At 43.1% G+C, this 27,113-nt stretch overlaps 1 protein-coding gene across 1 annotated transcript in view; it reads left to right on the top strand.

Moving 5' to 3' along the window:
• bmp6 (bone morphogenetic protein 6) overlaps positions 1 to 27,112 on the top strand; it is a 36,169-nt gene extending 9,057 nt beyond the window's left edge. Inside the window, exons 2-7 of the mRNA XM_063912637.1 lie at positions 12,172 to 12,364; positions 15,537 to 15,685; positions 15,875 to 16,069; positions 24,292 to 24,368; positions 25,125 to 25,235; positions 25,560 to 27,112. Coding sequence (XP_063768707.1) covers positions 12,172 to 12,364; positions 15,537 to 15,685; positions 15,875 to 16,069; positions 24,292 to 24,368; positions 25,125 to 25,235; positions 25,560 to 25,709 — 875 coding nt within the window. The 3' untranslated portion in view covers positions 25,710 to 27,112. The remainder of the gene's footprint in view (positions 1 to 12,171; positions 12,365 to 15,536; positions 15,686 to 15,874; positions 16,070 to 24,291; positions 24,369 to 25,124; positions 25,236 to 25,559) is intronic.
• The last annotated feature ends 1 nt before the right edge of the window (position 27,113 follows it).

Consider the following 27,113-nt stretch of genomic DNA (forward strand, 5'->3'; position numbering starts at 1 on the left):
TGAGCGCAGATGCTCCTGACCCTGCCGACCAAGTAGCCTCCCTTTCAACCGGGCTGCTGCTGACAAATTTACGAGCCCTACCATGACCCGCGGGATGACTTTCCAAACATGACACTGACAGGAAAACAGTCGGAGTCGGTAGGGATGGAGGAAGGCAGGGTGGAAGAAAGAGAGGAGAAGAAGAGCAGTGAAAGGGAAGAGTGGCACGACATGTAGATGCTACGTTTTCAGTGTTCATTTGTTTGTCAGTGGCTAGGACAGTGCAGCAATATCAGAAGGGTTGGGGGTTTGACTCCTAAAGGCGCCACCCATTACAAAAATGTATCCACTCCCGGTGCTGTGAAGCTTTCTGGGTGAAAGGATCTTATCACTAAGGATGTGCACGGGAAACTCTGCCCAGTCCTTCCTCCTGTACGGACACTTTCCACACCTCCTGGATACCTTATCTGACTGACAGTGTTTGAAAGTCCTATATGAATCCTTTCCCAGCAGGAAGTCAAGCATTTTTAGCTAGAATCATACATGACTCAGTGTCAGCACCCTTGTTTTTCTATACTGTACAATATGGTCAGTATTTGGTTAACCCCTTTTCCCGCCACTTCCAGAGGAATTTATTTATGACATTCATTTAAGAAGATAGCCTCTGTTTGCTTACTTTCCTTAGGCCTTTGAAGGGGACAGACAGATTGGTTGGTTTACCACGTGTGTGATGACATGGTGGTAATCTACATCTGAGCTAGAGTAATTTGGGTTATTGTGAGTGAATATACGAAGAAACATGACTGATAAATATTGCCTTATGGTGAACCATGATGTGAAAGTGTAGTTGGAAGTTAGGGAGATTAACACACCTTCTACTACACATTGCTGCAAATATAATACCCGTTAGAAACACACTTCAGTAGTGCACGGCGTTGTGTGGGGCGTCACGTTCTGAAGTAACACATTTTAAAAGGTAGTTTGGATGTGACTTTCAGCAAAAACTTAAGAGACGTGAAGAAAGCCAAAGTTCTCTGCACGTTCATCCCACCTATACTGTGTTGACATATTGGACCGATGTATTATTAGAAACATTGATTATTTTCTTCTTGATTTTCCTCGAGGCCCACCTGCTTTATGAATATCCAGGTATCTGGTTACTGTCGCTGTTTTTGGAGCTGTGCCTGTGTGTAAAACAAGCAGTAGGTCTTACATGTAAGTCAGCCCAGGGGGAAGATTGAGGCCGGCCCAGACTGATTTATCAGTGGATCATATGCTCTGCCTTTAAGCCACTGAAATGCGTTGTGGTTACCGCTAACTTTCCAAAGGGAATCACACTGCGGCTCGGCTGTCTCCATGACAGAGAGAGTGTAGGATAAAGAAAGGCAGATAGAGAGGGTGAGGATAAGGAAATATAGTAGTTAAGAGGGAAGAAAAGATGCGGAAAAAGGAGGTGTTCACAATGAGAGGGAACAAAGTAGGCCCAACCTCAGCATCACAGTGAGCTGGCCTTCTACCTTGTGGCTGTGGAATGCAAAGCCACCAATATTTTGACTTCTCCTTTGGAAACAGCTGCGTTTCCCTTTTTCAAAGATATTTTTTCCTTATTTATCGGATCCCTCAGGAGAGATCCATCTCCTGGCCCTGACACCGGCTTCCTCCTCTAAATCTGAGACCAGACCGGCGTAGCTCAGACACACGTATACACAAAGTCACACACCTGCTGCCCGAAAGCAGATACTAACCACAGATCACTATAGCAGGCCTCTTTACTGCCTGCACCGATGCACTTTCATAAAGGCGCATGGTCACATAAGACACACTAAAGTACGAGTGATCAGACAAATAAAGACACACACATACAGTAAAAACAGATAAAGACACCTGAAAATAACTAAAACACCCTACATAGTATACCTACAGACCTCCACACTCACAGATGCTTTCCCACATCTACTGACAGGCCAATAAAAAGTCCTCACTGTATCACGCCTGATCAAATTCCAAACCCTCCGAAATGTTTTGTTTTGCTCAAAATGGACTCGCATCAAAAACTACGGGAGTTCGTCTCTGTTTGCGGAATATTCACTTAGTTTTGAATGGGGGCGAAACTCTAAGGCAGTCGAGGGAGCTGTTTCTGAGAGGGCCTGTGGTCACGACCCAGGAGGAAGGCAGTAAGTAACCATCATCAGTCATATAAATCGCAGAGGAAATGGAGCCCAACGTCAAGGACAGAGAATATCGCAGGAAGAAGGAACAAGATCAGAAGTTTTCTCTTTCCAAACGATCAGAGCCTCTTTCTGCCATGGTCAGTGATTTCTCTAATAAATACTGACTTTTATGCATCTTAGAAAACTATTATGAGTCCACTTGTTATCCTACATTTGGTTATTACATTTTGTGACCAAGCAACAGTCAGAAATTGCGTTATTTTCATATATCGCTGACAGATTTGCTGCAATGTCTATTTTATAGCAGACGGTCGTAGACCCAGACAAACCCTCCCCTGCTGGCCACCCGAAGGTTTTTCCCCTGACTCCTTTGGCAACTAAAGGACAGTAAATCCAGACAATCTGATCAACTCTAAACAGTGTATCTTTTATTGCGCCGGGTTTCCCAAGATTAATGATTCTGGTTTTGGGCTTGTTGTTGTTAGTCACATACGTTAGACAGTGAAGTGTTTGGTGATGCTGGTTTTGTTTATGACTGCGGTGTTTGGTTGCGTTTATTTTCTTGTTCGTGTCTATATGAAACAGCCAGTAGGATCTCTGCCAAATCGGCCTCCAAAGCAAACAAGATGTAGGAGAATGAACCGAAATGCCTTGTGAAACAATCTCCAGTAGAAATCTTGTGTCATAGCACCATGGATCAATTGAATTGACTAGTTTTCAATTGTTTGGTGTAACGGTCTTTCTCTGGCAAAGCAGGACCGAGTCCTTAATTCTGTGCGTCGCTGAAGGCCAGTTAAGACTAGAAATAATGAATTACATGTACCTCTCTCTCTCTTATTGTGTGGCTTTTCATTAAACTTGGATTTGAGCCGTGCTCTTTCTTCTACTGAGTATTTGAGAAGTTATCTGGCTCCTCCCTCTACACGTCCTGACCGCCAATCTAAGATGAAGATCTAGGCCATTAATCTGACCAGAGGCTGTTGTGACAGCTGCTCTCCTGTTGAATTACATTTTTATTAACATCCCATAAAGGGGAAACAAAAAATCTACGTTGTATATTTTCCAGCTCATTTCTTTCCTGATTTCGTGGAATTTCCTTATAAATGTGAAAAAGATGTTGCACCGTCTTTTGTTGACAGCCTATTGGCACGAATAGGTGTCCAATGAAACCAACACTTGTTTTTACAGGGACTTTTGGGGAAATCACAACTGGCCATTAATGTCAATGAGTGTTTTTTCTGTGGCCATTTAGACTTGTAAGTGTTCAAACAGACACCAATGGTGTATGAAGATTGATTATAGACATGGGTGTAAAGGTTGAATATGTTCCTGCACTCACAAGGCTACTCCCTTACACACACACACACACACTCACACACACACACACACATTTGACTTGTTAATCCTGTGAGGTCCCCTGATCCTTGTCTCCAAACTTGACCAGTTGAGCAAAACTCAAGCTGCACCTGCAACATTATATTTGGACAGATTTTTACTAATTAACATAAAAAAAAGCGCCTTCAAATTCAAGCCAATCATAAGCAGGACTTTCCGATGGACCCGCAGTTTGCAAGCAAGAACCATAACCTGAACTTTGACAAATTTGTGGCGTTTGGTCCTTTTAGATTCCCTTTAGTGTCGTAAAACAGTGCGTCACATGACCTACTGTCTTTGTACTAAACCTTGGGATTGTACAATTGTATTTGAGTTTTAAAATATTTTCCTGTGTGTTGCAACATTGATTCTCCTCTTTACTCTACGCGACCTATAATGGTATATGTCAGTTTATGGCGTGATACATTATTGTAGTAGATAAGGAGCATAACAAGCAGCCGAGTTAGCAGGTCCACATCTTAATCCTTAGTAATAGCGCTTGAAGAGATGGAATAAAATCTCCTATTGACACACAGGTATGGCACATCCAGCTACCTGGAGGCCAACTGGAGACTCAACGGAGAGCTGATGACTGCTACCACTCAGCTGTCAGTCTACCGGAGGCAGAAAAACTGATACTACTCAGTCCAACAGCCATACCTAGGATATCTATCTGTTAGCAAAGCCCCAACAGAGGAGCAATTAGAGCAAATTATCCACCTACCCATGGGGTTAGACACACACGCACACAAAAACCCACACACATTGCACACTAGCTAAAAATCTCAAAATGACAAAAGATAGATGTGTGTCCAGACTTCATTTTATCATCTCGGATGGAATGCAGCACAGTGGTGATAGAGCTTGGGTTGGTGGGAAGAAAAATCTGGTTTCCCCTTCTCTGTGGATGTGGTTGAGTTTGTGTATTTGTGCGTGTCCTGGGACAGCACGCCTGCCATTATGTGTGATGGGTCTTCCGAAAAACCTAAATGGTTTTTCAAGGATTATATGGTGGACGATGACTGTAGAAAAATGTGATTATATGGTTCAAATGGGGCCTTTGTTTCCTGGGGATGCCTGTTCAGTGAGGTCATTGTGTACTGTAACCTGTGGGAGGTAATGGAAGAAGAGCAGGCTGGATATCCAGGCCATTGATGGATGTGTGTGTCTGTGGAAATTGTCAGACTTTCAGGAAGGTATGTGTTGTTTGAACAGGTCACATTCACCCAGTTTAGGTGGAAGAAAACTAAGGTTACTCTAACTAATGCCACATTTATTATCTGTGCTACAGACTAGCATTGTCTTGTTGTGACGTAAGAAAGTAAGGGACAGTTAGCCAAGATTTAGAAGTGCTGTCATGTTCCTGAAATGCATTTCCCCACAGATATTTTTATACAATATTATTATCTATATATAAAAATGATGTTATCTTTGTTTAATTCAACCTGCTTGACAGATTGAACGCATCACTACTTTTGCAACAGAGGAATTTTCTCAGGGAAAGAAATGCTAAGGCTTTCATGAACCGACTGGGGTTGAATAATTGTGGCAATCACAATCATTCATATAAAATTGTTACAAAACTTTAAATAGTACTATCCTAACAAGTACCTGGCTTGCTGACAATCAAGCTCACTTCTTGGCTGTCTGTCAGGAAGCCATAAGAGAAATTAGTAATGTGCTTAAATCCCTGTACTGATTTTGCTGGACACAGAGTAAAGCTGTCCACTGCTGTTCTGTGTTTGCTAATGGAGCTTGACAGTCTGCGAAAGGGCTGGTCTCACTGCCTCATATCCTCGCTATGGAATGATGCTCCGACCTGGCCTTGAGTTCTCACACCACTGACATCTGGGACTCTGTGTGCATCACAAGGTGTGTGTGGGAATGTGTCAGTTCACTCCTCTGTCCACTCGTTCTCACTTTCTTGGCTTGGACATTTACATCTGTACCTGTGAATATGTCCGTGCACATATGCGTTTAACTACCTTGAATGCTAGTGTTTATTTTGTGTGACTACATGCATCGGATATAAACTCTCGCGCCTGCCAGTGGCCCTTGGCTGGTCCTGTGGTGCTCAGTGTGTCGGCTTTGATGCTGGGTCAGGAGAGAAGATCAGAGCACAGGATGAGTCTCCAAAGGCACACACACACCCTTGCTCAAAGTTAATGATGACTCCCAGCGGACTCCCAGCCCCGCGGCTTGTACCTCGACCCCAGGAGATGCCCTGCCAGCTGCCTGACTACAAAGAGTGAAAACACTCAGCAGAAGGTGGAAACAGCTCCTGATGGCAGCCAAGCATAGTGGCCTCACAGGCAGCTCACACCACTGCAGGGTGAACAACTCAATATCTGTCTCAGTTGTTTCATCTTTCCACACCGCATCAATGCCATTAGTGTGAAGCATAGATTCTGGCTTGAGCTTCTTCAAAAAGACTGGTGTTGACAGCAGAACGATTTCCACTCAATGGCAGGTTTTTGTTTTTGAGGGAAAAAGTGGCTGAAGAGTTGTGCTTGTATCAACTGCAAGAATGCCCTATGACATCTAACAGGCCACACCTTTAATTACATGATCAAAGATTAATGGAACCCAAGAAAGTATCCGACCTCATCAGAAACCATCAGGCCTGAGAGAGAAACCAGGCAGGTTATGGGCTGTTATTACATCATTACATAAACACTGATGGATTCTTGTCATGCCTTGGATATCCAGAGCATTTTTAATGGTTATCAATCTGCAAAGTCTTTAACAATGTTGACAGGTTCTTGGTTTGCATACATTTAATTAAAGGGTGTTTGTGGGAATGTCTTTTTATTATTTCTCTCAATCACTCATTTTGTGTCACTCTCATAGCCTCTTCTGTCAGTGAGATGCATTATGGGTCAGATGAAATAGTAAATTGCATATTTAATTAGATTCCGGAGATTTTTAAGAGGGTCTTCGGAATCCATTTTTGGCGTACTCTATGCATGAAACTTCCACAAAACTCGGTTATTACTGTAATTGTCATGATAGTGTTGAAGAGGGTTTGAACATTTTTGGCCTTGAACGTCATTTGCAGAATAATCTAATAGTAGTCTAGTTTTTTTCCTCAGAAAAATAGTGATAAGTACCGTGCACAACGCTTTTTCAACTCCTTGCAAAACCCCTCTGAACTGTCCTGATAAATGGCATTTTACTTGCGAATGCTCCAGTAGAGTTTGTCCCGAAGCTCAGTGGATGGGTCAATGCTGTGTGAGGAAAATGGGAAATTAAAGGCAGTTAAAAGCTCCACTATCCTGAGGCTACGGTGGCAGCCCTTATCAAAAGTTCTGTAGTCTTGGTTAAAGTGTTTTGTTGCAAAGAATACCAAAGAACTGGTACAGCATGCTCGTGTCTGGATGGAAGATCTGCATGTTACACATGTCTGCAACCGTAGATGGATAAAAAACCCTTGTTTAACTGGCAGAATGCACCTAATCCGTCATCAAACTGGAACCTTGTACAATCTTACTGACAGATCTAATAAGAGCTCCTTAAATACTCTAGACAGATGCTCAGTTCTCTGTAATCTACATTGCAGCTCTTGATAATACAGGAAGGAGTACAACAGAAACCCCGTTAGGATTTAGATGTATTCAGGAACTCCACTTTTTCCTTAAGATTGTGTACACTGTCACAGGCCGCTTCTGGTCGTTCCTTTCACAGTCAGTGCCACAGTGGGAAAGTTAATTGCTGATGTAGCTTTGAGGCTGAAAGCTTTCTCTAATCCCCTCTTAAAAATGGATACAAATCTGACGACATAATTAACCTTGAGAAACCCGTCCGTAACTTTCCCTTTAGTTAATTTTACCGGCTGAGTGTTGATGGAGGGCGAAAAAAGTATTTCGGTGCGAGGAGTTGGTTGTTGGTTGTTTTGCTCTGCGGGTTGTGGGACGTGTGAGAGAAAGCTGGAGGGATTTGATGCAGGCGACTGCTCCCCAGCTGTGCCTCTGAGGGATTGACTGGACAGCGTTAGGAGTGTGAGCAAACTCGCTGACCACTGACCACAGACAAGTCAGCCCATCAACGTCCCGGGGCCTCTCCTGCACGGTCCTGATTTTTCTGCTGCAGAACACTGCTACTCTGCCTATCCAGTTTATTTCCTGTTGGTTTTTAAATGTGTCCGTCTCCTCTCAAACTTTTTAATGCATTTAAACATATTTTTTCTCTAGAGGTTGTTGTGATCAATCCCTGTCAGATTCATATCTGTCTGTTTTTCTGGCTCATATTTGTCCACTCTGTCATCGGCCTCCAGCCTTCGGGATTAAAGTTTCCCTCTTTCAGCACCTTTTTTCTTCCTTTGCTTCTTAAAGGGCCATACATGTTTCAGTCTTTATCTTTTCAGTACTTCCAAATTGAATTACTATAGTTAATAAATTCATTGTTTGTTTGAATTTGTATAGCATTTTAAAACCACTCAGCATGTCCAGGCTGTGAATCAAGGTTTCAAGGTGTTATTGCTGATATGCACAGCATATACAACGTATATGTTGGCAATGAAAATCTTATGTCCCATGCTCCTCCAACAACTCAACATACATGGTGCAAATAAGATAAATAAAATAGTGCAAAAAGAGAGAAGAATATTTACAATAAATAAGAACCATATGAATGAAGTGCATATGATACCTACAGATTCCAAGGGTCAGGGTATGTGTGTGTGTTGCCACAGTACTTCCAGCAGCAGGACAGCAGCGACAGATGTTGTGCAGGTGGAAACGAGAATCAAAGCGTCCAAGTGAATCTGCCAATGGTCTGTCTCACTCTCTTTCTGTCACTGTCTTCTATCTATCATCCTTTCTGTCGGTTTCCCTCTCTTCCACCTCTATCTTCCTCTCTCGATGACAACCTACTTTGTCTTTCTTGGTCTGGTCTTGTCATCTCATCCACATCTCCCACAGTCATCTTCTTCTCCTGTGTTATTACAATAGACAAACTGTTTCTATTGACACACATTTAGCAGTTTCTGCTGTATTGCTGTTTCCATGCAGGTTATCCATGTTGACACGTGATTCTTCACTTCAACAATACTCCTTTTATTACGTCTTGCTCTCATTTATTCTCCTTTCCTCACTCCCTATTTGTTCATCTTCCTTCCTGTGTGTCTTTTTTTATAGCAGCTTTAATCACACAGGGTTTAGGTGAATCATCAGGGAAATTTCCCATGTTTTCTGGTTAAAGTTGGCTGTCTCCGTGTGTGTTCAAGTAAATGAAAATGAAAGAGAAACATTGACTTAGTAATTTTGTGTATTCTGTTTGTGTACATTTTCTCATGAACTGGTGACCATAGCTGGGAGTGTGGTAATAAAATAAAGCCATAAATTACACACAACATACACAGACAAGTATTCACACACCACACATAAATACTGCACTTTCCATAGAGCACTGTTTGCACCAAATCACAAATATAATCACATCTTTAGAATCACTCTGAATGAATTCCTCTCTGAATCATCCAAATCTAAATCCCTTTTCCCTTCTGTGAGTTCCTGTCTCAAAGCTCACGTCATGGTAGATTAGCACAAAGGTTACGCTCTCTGTACACGTCGTGTGAAGACCTCGCTTTGATTTTAGATGTGAAATCTCAGTGGATTTCAATCGAATTTCAAGCCGAGAAGGTGGAGAAGCAGCTGGAATGCTACTTAGCCGCTACACTGTGGCTCTCTCAGGCAATCTTGCAGAGGACTGCGGTGATGAAGTGTATGATAATGTGAGACTGTGGTTGTCTTCATATTTCATAGTTTTAATTGTTTGTCTTCATCTGGAAGCTGCTCAAAACTACTCCCCTCTGAGGTAAAAGGAAAGATTAATTGAGCAGGCCGGTTGGTTGTTCATGGAGCTTAAGAGTGCCTTGAGATTTTGCTTGGATGTGAGGGGAATAAATTCAAGAGAAATGCGTCCTGTGAATTTCATTAAACCTGAATGCAATTAGTGGATACATTTGTCCACCTCCAAAGAAAACAGTGTTCTGCTTTGGCCCAGCGTCTTCCACTTGTCTTGTATGATTGTAGTGTATTTAGTTGCATATTTGCAGGAAATACATACTTTAAAAAGTTGCTGATTTCTTTTCTTGGACAAGGCTGTTAACGCCCTTTTAGTTTCCATTTCTGCTTCACTGGAGCTGCTTACTGGAAGACCAAGGCTATACTGTATGTATCTGTTTGTATTGTGGGAAGACGTCAGAGGAGAGTACTAATTTGGAGTTGTTATTAACAGCCTAGGCAGCTTACTGGTTGTTATTCCAACTCAGAGAAATTCTCTCCAACTTGGTGACAAGATGAAGGGGCAACAAACCCAAGGCCCGGCCGTGTCTTTTTAAAATAAAATCCAATACTTAGGGACCCTTTAGTAATTTGGTATTCACTCTTCCAGGAAATGGGGCGAGTTGTGAGTGATAATGAAGATGAATGGTCAAAATTGAAGCAACAGAGATGGAGATACACTGATAGTCCCTACTATTGGCCAAGATCCAAAACCAGTGTATTCTATATATATATTCTATATATTTCCTAATAAATAACCAATCTGATAAAGATTTATGATTGCCAGTAATGTCAAGTGCCTGATATATTGTTCATTTAAAATACAGTGCATTGCAGCAGATGTAATAAACATTTGATACTTGTGAAACTCTTTCTGACCTTCTCACCACCTACAGTCCGTTTATCAAAGAGCTTTCGTGCCAAAAAGTCAGTAGATTCTTAAACGGGGAATATTAAATTTCAAGCTGCTGGTCTTTACGCCCGGGGCGGTTGAAGGGAGTGTTGTAAAGTCATTTAGAGTACCATGACCTCTGCTCAAAGCCTCCACGCACAGACACACAAGCTCAGCTGATGTATCTACCCTTCAACACAAGAGCAGACGCCTTATCACACACAGTTACTGCGACATCTGTGTGAGTGTGTGGTGTGTGTGTGGGCAGCTTATGGAGTACGATGATGAGATGGTGACTGTCAAATCTGATAGAAGTCCCAGGGATACTGATGTGAATAACATCTCATTCTCAATATAAGACGGAAAGCATTTGAAATGCAGAGAGACAGCACTGGCTCAGACGTAAACTGAGAGGCTTCAATTATTGTAATTTGTTTTGACCAAGCCACAGCAATATGCTTCAGGATTAGACTGGATTGAGGCTAGAAAGACACGCCTTCACCCCAAGTCTTTTCTGTGCAGTTTCTGACTTAACTTCAGCATTTATGTAACTTGGAAATGTCGGGGGATGAGAGGAGCTTTGACCTTCCTGGGTGTGGGTACAAGGTGGGGCTGGCACTTTTGGGACAGTGTGATTGGCTCCAGTGTTCTCACATCAACACAATTTTCTCTTCTGCTATGACTCTGGGAACAAAATGTGTCATTGGTCCATTTTGGGTGGGTCCCTACATCATAAAATTACCAGAACGTTTTAACAAGCCTGGCACAGGTACAAAACTTAGTTTCAGTTTTTTTCAAGCTAAGCTAACCATCGGCTAGCTACATCTTCATTAGCATACTTCTAATTTTAACTTTTGGCAAAATGCTAAATATTGTATTTCCCAAAATGTCAAACTATTCATTTAACCAAAATCGTGCAGAATGGAGGAGCTGTAGCAGTAGGAAATATGTATGAAAATCCATGCATCTTTGGTTGGTCCCACTGCAGGTGATAAAACTGAAGTAGTTTTAACATCTAGCCTTGGTTCCCAGTGAGTCTCTACTTACAGTCAGTGATGGTGAAACCGCAGCCTGTGAAACCACTCTGCTGGAGGAGGATGGAGTGTAGATGAGGATAAAGTGTGTGTAGCATAGGACCAACGTTAAATTGGTAAGATCCAATCACGGACTAAGAATAGTATGAATGTGTTGATGGATGTTAAAGTAGATACCATAGCAAACTTTCTTAGGGTTAGCCTTTACTGTGTGTCTGCCTGGGTATTTCTGTAGACGGTCTAATAGCTCTTGACATAACCCTCTTTATTCACTTCCCTCTTGTCGCTCTGTGTGTCCATCGACTGACTGACTGCAGACTCTCTGCTGTGGGAGAGAAACCTCCAGCTAAGACAGGAACTGAATCCCCGGAGAGCACATTATCATTATGGCACATATCGCACGTAAAAGTATAGGAGGGAGAACATTTGTTGGTTTTTGTCATTTCACGCCGTCAGAAGTGGTCGCAGAATGACTCTTAGGTTTGCTGCCGCCATGGGCTTTTGCTCCGGACTGATGATAACAGGGCTTTATTTAGGGAAACTGGAAGCCACAAAAACCTATTAGACCTTCAGGGTAAATCACATGAGAGCGTTTTAAAGGCTTTTATGGTCGACCTCGGCTCAGTATCTGTGAGGGTATCTGCGTATCACTCACTGCTGTATATTTACACTTAAATCCTGTTTGTCGATTGATTCCATTATAGCAAACACAAGATAAACATCATCACAAGGCAAAGATAGGAATAGGAAAATAATGTAGATGATACTTCATTGGTCTGATAGTATAAATGAAATCAAAGCTGGATTTCTTCTGAACAGGAAGACAAAAAACTGAGGTTTTATGCAGAAAAAGTCATGATTTTCTCTGTATAATCTTTCCTGTCCATTTCCCTTTGTGCATAATGTAATGATGCCATGTGTGTGTTTCTATCCCACAGTGGAGTACGACAGGGAGCTCTCTCCGCAGCGGCGTCACCACAAAGAGTTTAAGTTCAACCTCTCTCAGATCCCAGAGGGCGAGGCCATCACCGCAGCGGAGTTTCGCATCTACAAGGAGTGTGTGAGCCGCGCCTTCCGCAATGACACCTTCCTACTCAAAGTCTACCAGGTGGTCAAGGAGCACCCTGATAGGTAACACACACACACACACACACACACACACACACACACACACACACACACACACACACACACACACACACACACACACACACACACACACACACACACACACACACGATTGTCCATATCAAACAACTCTGATTATTTCCGTTGTCTTCTTTCAAACTTTGTTTATAAGATACGTTCTGCAAAACAAGTGATGTGTACCACAGCTGTATTTAGTATTTTACCACAATTTGGCATATTGAGTGAATTTAGTACATTTCTGTGGATTCATAAGACTGAAAACAGTTAGAATTCTCAGTTAGTTATTTAAGAAAAAAGGTAAAGAATATGGAAATCAAAAAGCTGCCTCTCCCTGTGTTTCTCTTACACAGCCGAGGCCCTTGCTATGTTTATGTTGTAAAATCAAGCAAAACCATGTGTTACAGAAATAGCACAGCTTCAAAATCCTCCCGTCCCTCCAATGTGCGCAGCTAATACATGCCAAACATTTACATTACGTCTGCAGGGGCAAATAAACATCCAGAAAGATTTCTGAATGATATTTGTGTTTTATCTAGCCCGCCCAGCGAGAACCAGCTCCGACATGAAGAGAATTCCTGATATACAACTTAACATCTTACATGGCCCTGTATATTGTGTTTCTCAATGAACACACAAGTGTCTTTCTCCTTTCTTTGAGTATGAAGAGCTATTACTTGATTCATATATTATTTTGAGCTGAATATCATCAAGAAACAACACCTAAAGGTGGGGTCTCTCACACCAAATGTTCTCAGACTATAGTCCTCGGCTAAAGCTGATCCAATCTAAGGTCCGCAGCTATAAAAAGTAGCTTCAGATGTTGGCAATGTATATTTGTCTGTCTGTCAAAAAGTTTCTATGGGTATCAAGAGCTGCTTTTCCTCTGCATTCCTTCATCCCTACAATGGGTGGTTTGTGCTCTCCGGCCTGGAGGTAAAGCCTTTTATTTTTGGGAGATATTTGGAGATTAAAGGGCGCATATATCTCCGATTTCTGTATTATTGCAGGACAGGTTGTTTACCTTGAAGTAAATTGTAGCCTGGGTGGTGTGCCATCAGGTGGAGAACACTTGCGGCTGTTTTGTTTGTGCTTAGAATTCAAGGTGCATCCACTGATAAAAAATGGTATTGTTTTTAGGACATTAAAATTATAAATGTCCTCATTTTCCTTTTTGATGTTCGTATCTTCTTGCCCTCAGTGCTGGAACGTAACCGAGGTTTCTCTGCTGTTGAGTCTTTGTTGTTGTTTGTCCCCATTTTCTGCCTCTTTGCAAAACTGTACCTTTCGCAATCACCCAGCGGGGAGCCTGTTGACTCTCTGGTGCCCCTCCTTCCAGTAAAAACCTGTTTTGACTCTAAGCCATAATGATAGAGCGCTTAATTAGCCTGACACCCTTTATACTTTTCATTTGATTGGGGAGGTTTGGGTAAATGCAAGCTAGGAATGTGTGAGATTTCAATGCCAGAAATGTGTCAGGCCTGACATCGTATTGAGAAAAGGCAGGTTTTCACTGACCCATCCCCATTTAGCAGCATTTTAGCAGCTATTAAACTCCTCGTAACCAGATGATTTAATTCCTTTTTGCCCTTTACAAGCATGTCAATTCCTGCTTTCATTCTGATTCTCAAAAATCTTGCTTTGCATTTAGATCCACAATTCTTATCTCCTCCTCCTTCTGAACCTCTGTATCCTCTCACCCAGATGTGCATATTCTTTTTACAATCTGACACATTTTTCAGGTGTCAGATTGTAAAAGATGAAAGCACAAAGGATAACCCGGCCAGCTGTGAGCTACACTCTCCCACCTTGCGTTTCATTTTCAACTACATTCACTGACATGACTTATAAAGGAGATTTACTGTAGCAAAAAGGTTAACTTTCACCTCTAACCTTATTATTCCAGTTCATTTAAGCAGTCAGTCAATAAGCAGTTTTACAGTAGGCTCCCGGTCGCCTTCGCCCTGCAGGCGGCTCTCGGATGGACCCCTGCCGGCCTTCGTCAGCCCAACAGCGGCTGTAGCGATGAGGCGGAAACATGGGAACACGGACTCATGCTGTGACAAACCTGTGAACCTAGCAGCGTGGGGGGGGCAGGGGGGCGGGGGTGTTTGTGTGTGTGCGTGAGGGGAAATAGTGGCTCATACGGAAACTGTCAGAAACACTCTCATTAATGCCCAATAAAGAAGGGCTGCTGATGCATGACTGCAGGGGCATTCTCCGAACACCTGGATGATTGCGCCGCTTTGATGTCGGCTGAGGAGGACGGCCCGACAGACCCGACGCTGTTATTAGTACTGTAATGGGACAGTGGGAGGACAGGCCCTCTTATCACTCACACTCTGTTCTTTACCTCTCCCGTGCTCTCTTCTCATTTTCCTCGTCCACTGTTGTGTTACGTTTCTCCTCCCCTGCACGACACATTCTTCAATTATGTCTTGTTGACACAAAATATTGTAAATGATATAAACATGCTTGTATCCTGATACCAGAGATTTAATACCTTCCTTTTCTCCTGTCCCTCAGAGAGGTAGACTCGATGGTCAGACTTACAGTGGAGTCTGAGATAGTGTATCTCAGCATTTTCTGTTAAGTGCAGCTATCCATCTTTCTGTCATTCTGTTATGATACTGTTACCCTGATACAAACCATCAGCTCCTGTGTGTCCTCTGGTTTCTTAAAGAGATAGATCAGTCCTCTGGTGAGCTACGGTAACAGCGCGGTACCACTTTTTATGCTGTTGATTAATGAGTTTAAGAATAAATAGGATGCACCAAAACTACATTTCCTACATTCTTGTTTATTTGCTAGCTTTAACTGATATTTTGATCCACCTTCATTTCTCTTCGTCATTGTTTCTCTTTGTGCATACTGTACCCATATTGGTCTCTTTCAGGGTTTCATAGACTCTTGTATCTTTGGGGATATGACTGCCTTGGCTGTCTTAAAAACCTTAAATGATTTGTAACCTGGTTAGAAACTCCAACATGCATTCCAAATATCTTGGTTGTTTGGATAGCCAGATAAACTAGTTAACTTTACTCTATTCTGGGTGATGTTGACTTTCCTGCTTACTTTTTCATAGTATGACCCCACACAACTTATATTATCTCAGGTTAGCTGTTTATCTTTTGTCTCGTCTCCCATCTTCTCCCAGAGAGGCAGACCTGTTCCTGATGGAGTCTCGAAGGCTGTGGGCGGCTGAGGAGGGCTGGCTGGAGTTTGACATCACTGCTACCAGCAACCTGTGGGTGATGAACCCGGGGCACAATCTGGGCCTGCAGGTCAGCGTGGAGACCAGCAGTGGTAAGAGAAGACATTTCAGTACCCCAGTGGTCGTTTTTGAAACTTATTGTTTGACTAGACAAAAGGTAGACTGGAAAAGAGACGCAGCGGGGGTCACAACCTACTGTAAATCCAGTTGAAAGTCACTTACTTTCCCCTCGTCGTCAAAATAACGGTAAATGGCAACGTAATGTGTGTCTTCTGAAACAGGGCAGTTCATCAGCACCAAGGAGGCGGGCCTCATAGGACGTGACGGTGCTCTGGAGAAGCAACCTTTCATGGTGGCGTTCTTCAAGGTCAGCGAAGTCCATATACGCACCTCCCGCTCCACTGGCAGAAAGAGTCGCCAGCAGAACAGAAACCGATCCTCGCAACCACAGGAGGGATCCAGACTGGGCCCAGCAGGTCAGTCACTGAACCTTCCCCGACCTCATCAAACAATACAGAGATGAACACAATGAGACACCGCACTGACCTCATACGTCACTGATGTCCGACCTGTTGAGATGAATAGATGCGTAGCATATGTTTGAAATATTCCTTTTCAAGACACTTGATGAATTGGACCTGACTTCATCCGGATCTCTCTCTCTAATCAACCCCCATCAGATGAAAATCCTAGGCCAGGGAGGATGTCCAAAATCTGTTTTTACTGTACTTTCTCTGTTAAGATGGAGGGTAGTAAAGGTTTTCCCGAAACCTGCATCTTAAGCAAGGAATATGCTGTTTTTCAGAGATAAATTCAAAGTGTATTTCTGAAGGGGGTTTCTGTGGCACATCTCCAGGCTGAGATTGTATCTAAAAATACAACAAGCTATAGTATGAGAATCATGGGTGGTAGGAGTGGAGAAGAAAACGTTTGAAAAGTGTATGATAAGAACTGCTTTGTTGAATAATACAGATTCTAGTAGAGTTTTGGACAGCTGCGTGATGGCACAGGCACAATATAGTGGACTTGTAATTTAGGACGAATGAAGCTAATCCATCTTGACAGGTGACCTCATCCTCTGAACTTCCTCATTAGTCCTCCCCTACTCAGCAGATGATGTAATGAGCAGGTATAAGCCCGATGTTATGAACTCGTCAAGCTTTTCAAATTAAATCAAACCCTAATCTGCCCACCTTTCACCTGCTGTGTAATTCTGGCCAGACTTTACAGTGCTTGAAGCTAAGCTGCTCCTGTGAGGCGTCTTTGTGTGACTAGCTCAGTCCAAAAAGCCAACGCTCAGGGAGCCTGCTCCTAATATCGGCCTGGTCCTTTACTAATATGACAGATGAAGCATTATGTTAATATTAAGCTTTAGTGGCTTAAAGCTTAGACTGGGCTGTATATCAGAGGAAAGCCTTGAACGCAGCCATAAATAAAACGTTTAGCACAGGCAACCACCTCTTGTTATTTGAAGTACTACGCCTAAAACATAGTAAAGTCTACCATGGATTTATGTCAGAAACGCATAGACTGGACAAATAGAAAGAGGTGTGAAACTGAGTTTAGTAAATTTAACACGCGGCATCATAGTTTACACGTTCTATTGTTGTATCAGCTGATCTTCAGGTAGCCAAAATGGTTTGGCCCAAAAGGAGCCTAATCTCTGCACACCTGCTTGTTTGTCCCATGTGAGACGTGTGATAGATGACGTGCAAGAATATACTTGATCTGACTCCAGAGGCTGAGACTGGCCCAAAATAAGTCGCTAACTGGAACTGATTCTGAGTCCAAAACGGCTCAAGTCCGATCCTAAATAAACCGGCTAAATCTGGTCCAGAGCCGGCTTACAGTTGGATCTCTGGTGCCAAAACACAGCTTAGTGCTCTGACACACAGCTGCAAGCAGCCCCACTTGGCGGGGAAGCGGTTTACCTTTGCTTTGCTTCTGCTGCCCTGTTTAATGGCTCTACCATCTGCACGCTCTACAGGAGTATTTGTGGGACAAGTTGGGTTTGTTCTCGCTACCGCTCTGAAAAAGCCTCGCTGAGGTTTCTTGGCTCTACTTCCTGTTTGTTCAGAGCATCTCCTTAGCTTTCTCAGTAGGTTACTGTGCGCTGCGGTTAGCACAACAGGTTGCAAGTAAAATTCCTGCAGGGCTGGTGCTCAGTAATTGCATTAGATGAAAGCTCTGGCAGAGAACAAAGACTCATCATTTGTTATGCTACAGGACAGCTAGAGTCTACCACATGTTCAGTTTTGGCCCCGAACCGGTACACTCTTCCACCCAGCTGTCTTTGGCTTGAGATGTCTTCAGATTTTAAGTCAAGATGTCTTGAAGAAGATTCTGGTTGTGGGGTGCAAAGGGAATCAGAGTGTGTGCTCATGATGTGGGTTAGGGTAACGGATATCGTCTCTGCTCTCTTTTAGAATATAAAGGCACGTCTCTGTTAAATGGAATAAAAAGCCATCATTTAAGAAAATGTAAATGCTCATTGACCTTCTCTTTAGCAAGTAGTATGCTTTTGTGTCCTGGATTAAATCGGAATGAAAAAACCTTCTCTGAAGTGAATCTGCTCCAAAATCTGCTCTAACAAGGACAAACTGTTAAATATGCGTCCTGAAAGATTGGACTTTACATAACCCAAAACATCAAGACCTCTCCGCCTCGCCACTCGGGACGACGGGGAGTGTAAATATTTAGATCCAACACAGGAAGCGGGGAGGCCCCCCTCGCGACAGCCGAGTGTCCGTGGCCAGCAGAGGACTGCTGGGATTGGACGGGATGGGAGGATCCGTGAGGAATTCAGGAGGGCATATGGTTTCAATACCGCATCACTCACTCCAGAGACAGGGAGGAGGACAGGAGGGATGGGGAGAGCATCCGTCTTGTGGAGCGCTCATGGGGAGAAACAAAATGTGGACGTTGTCCCCCAGTTTGTGTTTGGCACAGCGCTACAGTACATCAGTTCAGGCCACCACAGCTCCATCTAAAAGGAGTGTTTCACCCATAATTCACCCTGATATTTGTTTCCTGTGAAAACACCAGATCTAAGGCAGGAAGGCAGCAATGTGTTTGTTTTTAATTGCTCCAGTGTGCACAACTTTCACATAGAGGCTTTTTAAAATACGGTTTCCAGCACGAGTTACTTTGCTCTTTTAAAGACGTTTGCACAATCCTGACCTGAGCAGTAAATCCCTGCAGTGGATCTTTTTATCAGTACGTTCCCATTCAGACTTTATTCTAAGCATACCTAACACCCTAGCTGTTTGGTCAATTTATATTTTATTTGGCCACACTGCTTTGTCATATAGCACTAAAATGCCTACTTCAGTCTGTTACGGATATTTAACAACCTTTTAACTTGTAATCTTTATTTTCCCTACTGTACTCCCTGTGAGGCCTAGCCTTGTTATTTTCTCATTTTCACAATCTAAGCAAGCTGGATTTAAAAGGACATGTGATATTAAATGTCTTCCAGATGACAAAATAAGACTTATCCAGCCAAATACATTTCTGCAGCATTAGTTTTAAGATAATAGTTTTATTATATATGCAATAAATCATCTTTGTTTTTACTTTTTGGTCACAGAACTACTTGCAAGCCAACGTCTTGGTTCCTTAATTATTGAGCACTTTGGTGTTTTTAGTATCGTTTTTATATTGAATTTGTACTTCGGGCATGAATAGTTTTGTCAGCATCATGCTTCCGCCCCCTCTGGGTGTGCCTGATGTGGAAAATGCTTCTTTGTACCTCGACAAAAGAACAATACAACACCTTTAAAGGTAATTTGGGGTTTTGTGGGTTGAAGAAGGTCGGGGAGGTAATGGGAGTCGGGTTGGGCTTTGGCTGTGGGGGAAGTTAACAACCATCCGGGGAAAGAATATCACGTCCCGGCACAGCTCAGGAGGCCTGTAATTAGACCTAGCCAGTCATTAGCCGTGCAGCTAAAAGACTGACCACGCTAACAGTATTGCTTAAAGAATTATAATAACACGGCACTCGGCCAGCAATGTTTTTTCATCTGTCTCTCCTCTCCTCCCTCCACCTCCTCATTCTCCTCGCTCCCTCCCCACCCGACCTCCTTTTGTTTACCGTTGGAGTAATTAGACATGGTGGAGCTCCCTCGCAGGGTTTAATAACCTCTGTGATGAAAGACAGGAAGAAAGATAAACTTCAGTAGTGGTGGATTGTGGGAGGGGAAAGAGAGGAGAAACGTCAGCGTCAACAGTGACATTCTCCTTTCATGTCACTGCTCATGGCCTTCTCCTTTTGGGACTCTCTCCCTCCTTCTTCTGGGTTACTGATCCAGATTGTATCTTAAACTCCGGGCCTATATAACGTTTCTGTCACCACCACCTCTAAAGGACTTCTTGTAATTGATACTGTGAGAGCTGCAGTCTCTCTCGCAAACTTTATTATACACAGTGAGGCGGTTAGATATATTGTGGCCAACCGGGGTTAAATTTACTTTTTATTGTCACACACACACAGCGACACACACTTTCTACCCCAAACACTCTGACTATAAAGTCTGAATCGGCACCATTTAATTCTAGTATTTTTGGAATAAGGTGATAAATATAACTTATAGCGTTTTCCTCCTGACATAAGGGCAGGGGAAAGTGTTTTTCAGCGGCTTAATGAATGGCAGGTAGTGTGGTGAGGGGTTAATATGAGGCCAGTACAGTATATCGAAGGTCTTGATGTTAAAGAGCTCCAGTGCTTACGTTCAGTAAGGAGCAGTGTTTCCCCTGCGGCCACCGCAATGAATTCAACGTGGATTGGCTTTATTGGAGACTTTTAGTGTCGCATGGTGAAATGGATGCTTGTCTACTCAGAGAAACATTTCCAGGTTAAAAACTCTCAGGTAAACTGTAATATGAAAGTATGGCTCAGTGCCACTGGCTCCATTCACATCACCGTGTTAGTGAAGGAAATCCTGTTCCATTTCATACTCAGATTTAAGGTCCCAATAATGCAAGAAGCAAGCGTCTCCGGTAATCATGAAGCCAGCAGCCAACAGCCAGTTAGCGTTGTCCAAACACAGAAACACTTTGCTGTCTTGATGCTACACCATGCTAACTGCCTGTTGCTCTAGCTTCATACAGGGTACAGACAGTACGGTGATATTGAGTAATTATATTTCCCAAAATGTGTAGTAGTATAGAAATAAGAACAATCAGTATAATATGTGGAGCGTGCTTTCCTTCCCACCCCTGTTTTCTCTCCATGAAAGAAAAAGAAATGAATGGAGGTCTCCTGGGAGCCGGCGCTCAGCGGTAGCTGTGTGGCATTACGTTTTTACAGGCAGGAAGCAGAGATGTGGTTTATGGTCACCACAAATCTGGGCCTTTACACTCAATGAAAGCCCACAGTAAATATCAGCTTTATTCCTCTTGAAGAGCCCCACAGACGGCTAATGCTGAGGGCTTTGAAGGCCAAGAGGTGCAAGGAAAAGGAGTTGCGTGTAGAACGGTGTGAGATAAGAGAGGAAAGAGAAATATGTTTCATCCGTACAGAATATGGCTCTTTTTAAATGTGTTTGAATCTGTTAAATATTATACATTTAGGAATATTTTGACAACTTGTGGGAGCTGATAATAAGTGAATCCTTCACAGTTATTGTACTTAGAAAAGGTGTCCGACCCTGGTTTGCTAACCTGACTCCCCGATGTAATGTAAGAAAACATTACCCATTTAAAAGCAAGCAAATGTTACCAGTGTGACCAGTGAGCAGGCAGTCCTTTCACCCTGCAACCTGCGCTGTATTTGACCCTAAGCTGAATGTCACGCTCCATAAACTAGACCTGGATGAAGCAGGGGGTGTGTGTGTGTAACATTGGTTGTGAGCAGTTTGTGGATGTTAGTGTTTGGAAGCATAACAAGCTCAAAGATATTTAATCCCCAGTAATCCATATTCCCATACACCTGCATGAATCTACACGTACGTGAAAGCCCTTTCGTCCTATACTCTTTGATATTTGAATGTTTCAATTCCTCCATTTTATAAACTCACCTCAAGTTCATATCAGGTCAGCCAGTCAGAATAGTCCTTTCAATCTCACGTTTTTTCTGCTTTCTCTGTCCTTGGATGTTTCCTGTATATAAATACTGTAAACACGGCTAATATGCCCGACAATGCAAGGAAAAAAGTGGATTTTGTTTCTAAATTTAAAAGATTATAGGACAAATCTGTGCAATCGTGCTGCAACTGGTTTGGGGCCGACCTGTTTCCTCGTTTGTGGAGGTCTGCATACAGTAAATCTTTTAGATCTGAATGCTTTTGAAGACTCAGGCAGATCCATCAGTCCACAGGGAGGCAGGACCAGCACATGTGGTCCCGTATCCATGGGTAGCATCAGTACACAACATACGTGTCTGAATGCATAGCACAAACTCAGACACACGCATATAAACTCTGTATTTCCACATTGGCAGACACCCAGTGAGTTTCCCTTCCTCTTGTAAAGGAAGGAACCGTAAACGGGGGAAACACCTGACTGTATTTGATGGTTACGGACGAACATTTCACCCCCCTTTGCAGCTGTTTGTCCTGACCAGTCTCACCTTTCATTTCCTGTCTTTTACAGAACCAAACCATCTAATCAGAGGACATATTTATGTTCTGCTGCCATAAAAATAAACTATTGTTATTCAGCGTTAGTGCCATGCTCCTCTCTTCTCTTTACTTCAATCTGAGCTGAACCTCCTCCCTCCCTCCCTCTGTCTCTTTTTCTCTCTTGAGTCCAGCTGAAGCACTCAGTCTGGACAGTGCGGTCAGTGCGTCTGTTCAAAATGAAATTTGATTTGATGATGAAATCTGTATGCAACAAGCTCTGGTTAATTTAAATTACATCTCTCGGGCTAAATGGATCTGGCTGTTAAACAGATAAACATCAGGTCATTTGTGAGTGTGTTTTTCTATGTACAGTAAGTGCCAGTGGTAATGAATGATAGACTCAGAGATGTCAGGACCGAACATCAATGACCCTTACCTAATTGAAATGTGTTTGTATATACTGTGTGTGTGTGTGTGTGTGTGTGTGTGTGTGTGTGTGTGTGTGTGTGTGTGTGTGTGTGTGTGTGTGTGTGTGTGTGTGTGTGTGTGTGTGTGTGTGTGTGTGTGTGTGTGTGTGTGTGTGTGTGTGTGTGTGTGTGTGTGTGTGTGTGTGTGTGTGTGTGTGTGTGTGTGTGTCTCTCTCCAACTGCAGCTGACTAAACAAGGCTGCTGTAGGTGAGCAGTGGAGGTGAGTGGCTGTGACTGAGTGACAAACCTCCGTCTGCAGTCTGACTCACTCGCTCGTTTCTCTGACACATTGACTCAAAGCTGAAAATTGTTTTTTTCCCTTGCCATGTGGATTGTAGCTTGAATATCCAAAGCGCTAAATATGTGGTTTGAATGCTCAAAGATCCTATGTCTTTTCCTAACCGCTTTTCCTTGACCTTGATGGAAAAAGACATGAGGTCAAGGAAAGATGTGAAGGAAAATCCTTGATGATTTAGGAAAAGAAAGGAATCCCACTCTGTCCAACTTTTTCAATTAATCCAAAGTGTATTAAAAATCGACAGCGGATGTTATTGACATTAGTAGAGTGCCTTGCTTAAATGATGCGGTCACTAGGAATTAAGGGACAGTTTTATCTCTTTTCATTCTCTAAACGCTGCTCAGGTTTTCCCTATGCTACGCATTGACGCACTTCTCCTGACTCTAGCTGTTATTATGGCTGCCACTTAGAAACTTCCGGTTAATTTCCTTCCTAAGCAAAATAGACAATTTGACCGCAGCCCGGGGATCACAAACCAGCATGGTAACCTTAATAACAAGTGACACAAAAAAACCTACAAAAATAGGCCTCCACTATAAGGTTTGAGTTGCTTAACGGTTTTATAATTAACCTGGCAATGAAAGAATGTGCAACCAACTACAATCAACATCACTTTCAGGCTTAAGGCTGAAGTGTTGCTAAAGGCATCGTGGGGACAAGCTTAGTTTGCTTTTCATAGGATGGTTGTTATGGGACAGCACCACAGGGGTCATGTGTTAGAAGCTCTTCTGAGAATACAGTACTTTACCCAGAGCTGAAGCCTGTATTTCCCCTGGTCACTGTCTTTGTCTGGGAGGTTTTTGAAGAAAAAATAATCACAACAATTAAATCAGTGAGGCGGGACGGAGAGAGTGAGCGTCAGTGGAAAGTCAGTGTCAGCGTCTGGACTTCAGCGTGGTGACCGGTGCCAGCAATGACCTCCCTGTGAAAACCCAACCTATACCTGGGACTGTCAGCAGAATGGAACAGAGATAATTAAGACCGAGCGGCGGGGCAGGAGGGTCCGTAAACACAGTTGTCACTACTTGCGCTCTCGCCAAGCAATATTTGAATGCTGATGAATTCAATTAGGCATGCGTCCAGACCGATTTAAGAGCGGGTGAATGTGAGGCACGTACAGCGCAGGGACCGCTGATGGCCTGAGCGCTGGCCTACACCCGCACATGCGCCTCCACCCTGTGCATTACATGAGGCGGATGGGGTTGTTCTGCTCTCATTCTGAAAGTCATGAGTCACTTTGGTATGGTTTAATTGAGAATCATTTACCCAGGGAAGGGTGTCAGCTCTGTGTGTGTTAACATCTCATAAGTCATGTAGGGAGACATTTTGGGAAACTACACTTTTCCTGATGATTTGTGATGTTGTGTTGCAGATTTCAACAGCAGCGATCAGAAGACGGCGTGCAGAAGACACGAGCTCTACGTCAGCTTCAGAGAGCTCGGCTGGCAGGTATCAAACCTTTTCCTTTTTAAAACATTAACACCCAGTTTCTGTGTGTGTGTGTGTGTGTGTGTGTGTGTGTGTGTGTGTGTGTGTGTGTGTGTGTGTGTGTGTGTGTGTGTGTGTGTGTGTGTGTGTGTGTGTGTGTGTGTGTGTGTGTGTGTGTGTGTGTGTGTGTGTGTGTGTGTGTGTGTGTGTGTGTGTGTGTGTGTGTGTGTGTGTGTGTGTGTGTGTGTGTGTGTGTGTGTGTGTGAGAAAACAAGGGGACAGACTGAAGAAGAAATAGAAGGCCACTTACGTATATCCTTTTAACACAGTACTGACATCTAGAGGGAGACTGCCAACACACACACACACACACACAGGAAAGGGAGCTAGACAGACATAGCAGAGAAAGACTGAGAGAGATTATTAACACAGACAGGAAGGTACACTAGATAAAAACACAAAAACAAGTTAAATGGAGGTAAGAGATGCCGAGAAATTGACGAAGCAAAACAGTGAGAAGCAGAGAGGAAGGAAGGAAGGAGGGGAGAAGTATTGCTTCCCTGAGCGATTCCACAGACCGAAATCACATACAGCAGCAGCCTCAACTCCAGATTAACACTGAATTGACCTTCTCATGTCAAGTATTCGCTCTCTAAGATATAACTACCTGTTCTCTTTAAAGGATCACTCAGGTGTTTACAAAAACAACCTTCAGACTAAGCGCCAATAGTTTTTGTTCTTGATTTGATTCATGTATCTGGCATGTGTTTCTCTCAGGACTGGATCATTGCCCCTGAAGGCTACGCAGCAAACTACTGTGATGGAGAATGCTCCTTCCCCCTCAACGCCCACATGAACGCCACCAACCACGCCATCGTACAGACCCTGGTAAACCAACCCACCGGAGCTAACCATGCTCAGAAATCTCGGCTTCTGCTGCTGCAATTATTGTCATGTTTCTTCAAAAACTGTACCTTATTACTTCCTTCTGAATCTAAATGAAAGTTGTGTGGTTAATTACTAAGTCTATCTTTGAAAAGAGAAGATGTGTTGTCTCCTTTTAGGAAATGTCTACCAAAGCTGACATCTTCAGAATAATTAGTTCCACAGCTACACATATGAAAATTGAAGGACCATCAATCTCAAAAAGCTAAAGTGACTTTCTGCCTGTTGCAGGTTGAAATGGCTTCAAGTATTCTTTTTGATTTTCAGGTGCACCTGATGAATCCAGAGAACGTACCAAAGCCGTGCTGCGCCCCCACCAAGCTTCACGCCATCTCTGTGCTCTACTTCGACGACAACTCCAACGTAATTCTGAAGAAATACAAGAACATGGTGGTGCGGGCCTGCGGCTGCCACTGACGCCGGCATCCAGGGTTAATGATGCTCGATTAAAAGTCGGGTTGGTAAGGGGCTGCAGCAGTGACTCCTGGGTGATGCTGACCTCCACTAGACTAGCTTCCGGCCTGAATCCTCCACCTGCAGGGAGTCTACACCCTGAAGGATAATTTACATGTTCTACTCAAATCATCCATCTAATAACAGGAACATTTGTCTTCAAACTACGAGGGGACCATTATGGGTGTCATCCTGAGGCACCATCACCCTCCAGTGTTGCCAAGATGTCAAACACCTTTTCTACTAGCTATGGAGTCTTCACTTCATGGGTCTGCAACTGAGTGAATGACTGTGTGTGTGTGTGTGTGTGTGGACAATGTAGTTTGTATATTATGTGTTTATGGAAGTGTGTGTATGAACGCCTAAAGAGGCTACTGCACCTTCTCCCTCAGTGAGAGGGAGAGGGCTAAACTGAACTGTTGTGGGACCGGTCCGAGTGCTGCTTTCTTTCCCTTCTCCTCTCCGACAACAGAACCATGGATCAGTTCTCAGAGAGGCTCCAAAAATGACTCATGAACAACTTCTCAGCAGCGCATGACCCCGGGGAGACGACTCTTGTGTTATCACAGCTCTGAAAAGCCTGGTCAAGTGACGGAAAATGTCCTTCACAGCGCTAATGTTAACTCAATACTAAAAGAATGACACTTTGGAGTCGGTAGATTCATATTTCCTTACTTTTCCTAAATGTACTTTTCTCCGTAAGCCATATTTGCCCTCCAAAAATATAATATGGACTGAACCAAAGTGACCGCAGGCTATTTTAGAACTCCGCTGCTCCAAATAACCCCTCCGTGTCAATATTTGCCGGGCTCACGCTGAGCTGCGATTCACCACGCTGGTCCTTCATGATGCATGTTGTGGCTAAACTGATGTTTTTCTCCAAAGAACCGAAGAATACGGCCTTATCCCCTGGACATACCGCAATTTGCCATTTCCATGTTGCTGCACTCTCAAAGTTAACTAACGCTTCCACCCCTGACATCCCATCAAGAGATTGTGGAAAAACATTTCTGGAGTCAAAAACAGCGAGCAGAACGGAGTCTGCCAGCTTTCTGAAATTAGCCCTTTGCTTTTTCAACCCTGAGGGTAAAGTGATGTTGAGTTTGTTGTCCAGCGGCAACATCTTTCCAATTGAACATGTTACTGTGAGCTTTGACTGACATGGAGCTTTTTAGAGAACATATTTTTATGAAAAACTAATAAGATTTTAAATACCTTACGTGCCTAACCAATCATTAATTACAAAATATACCTCTGGTAAGCTGCTGTTTACATTTGTGATCATGTTTAGACTGTTTGTAAATACTTGTACATTCTCAGCTTATTTATTGCACCTTTTAATAAAAAGTAAAAAATCACATACCTTAT

This window comes from Eleginops maclovinus, chromosome 21 (assembly GCF_036324505.1).
Source record: "Eleginops maclovinus isolate JMC-PN-2008 ecotype Puerto Natales chromosome 21, JC_Emac_rtc_rv5, whole genome shotgun sequence".
Lineage (NCBI taxonomy): Eukaryota > Metazoa > Chordata > Actinopteri > Perciformes > Eleginopidae > Eleginops > Eleginops maclovinus.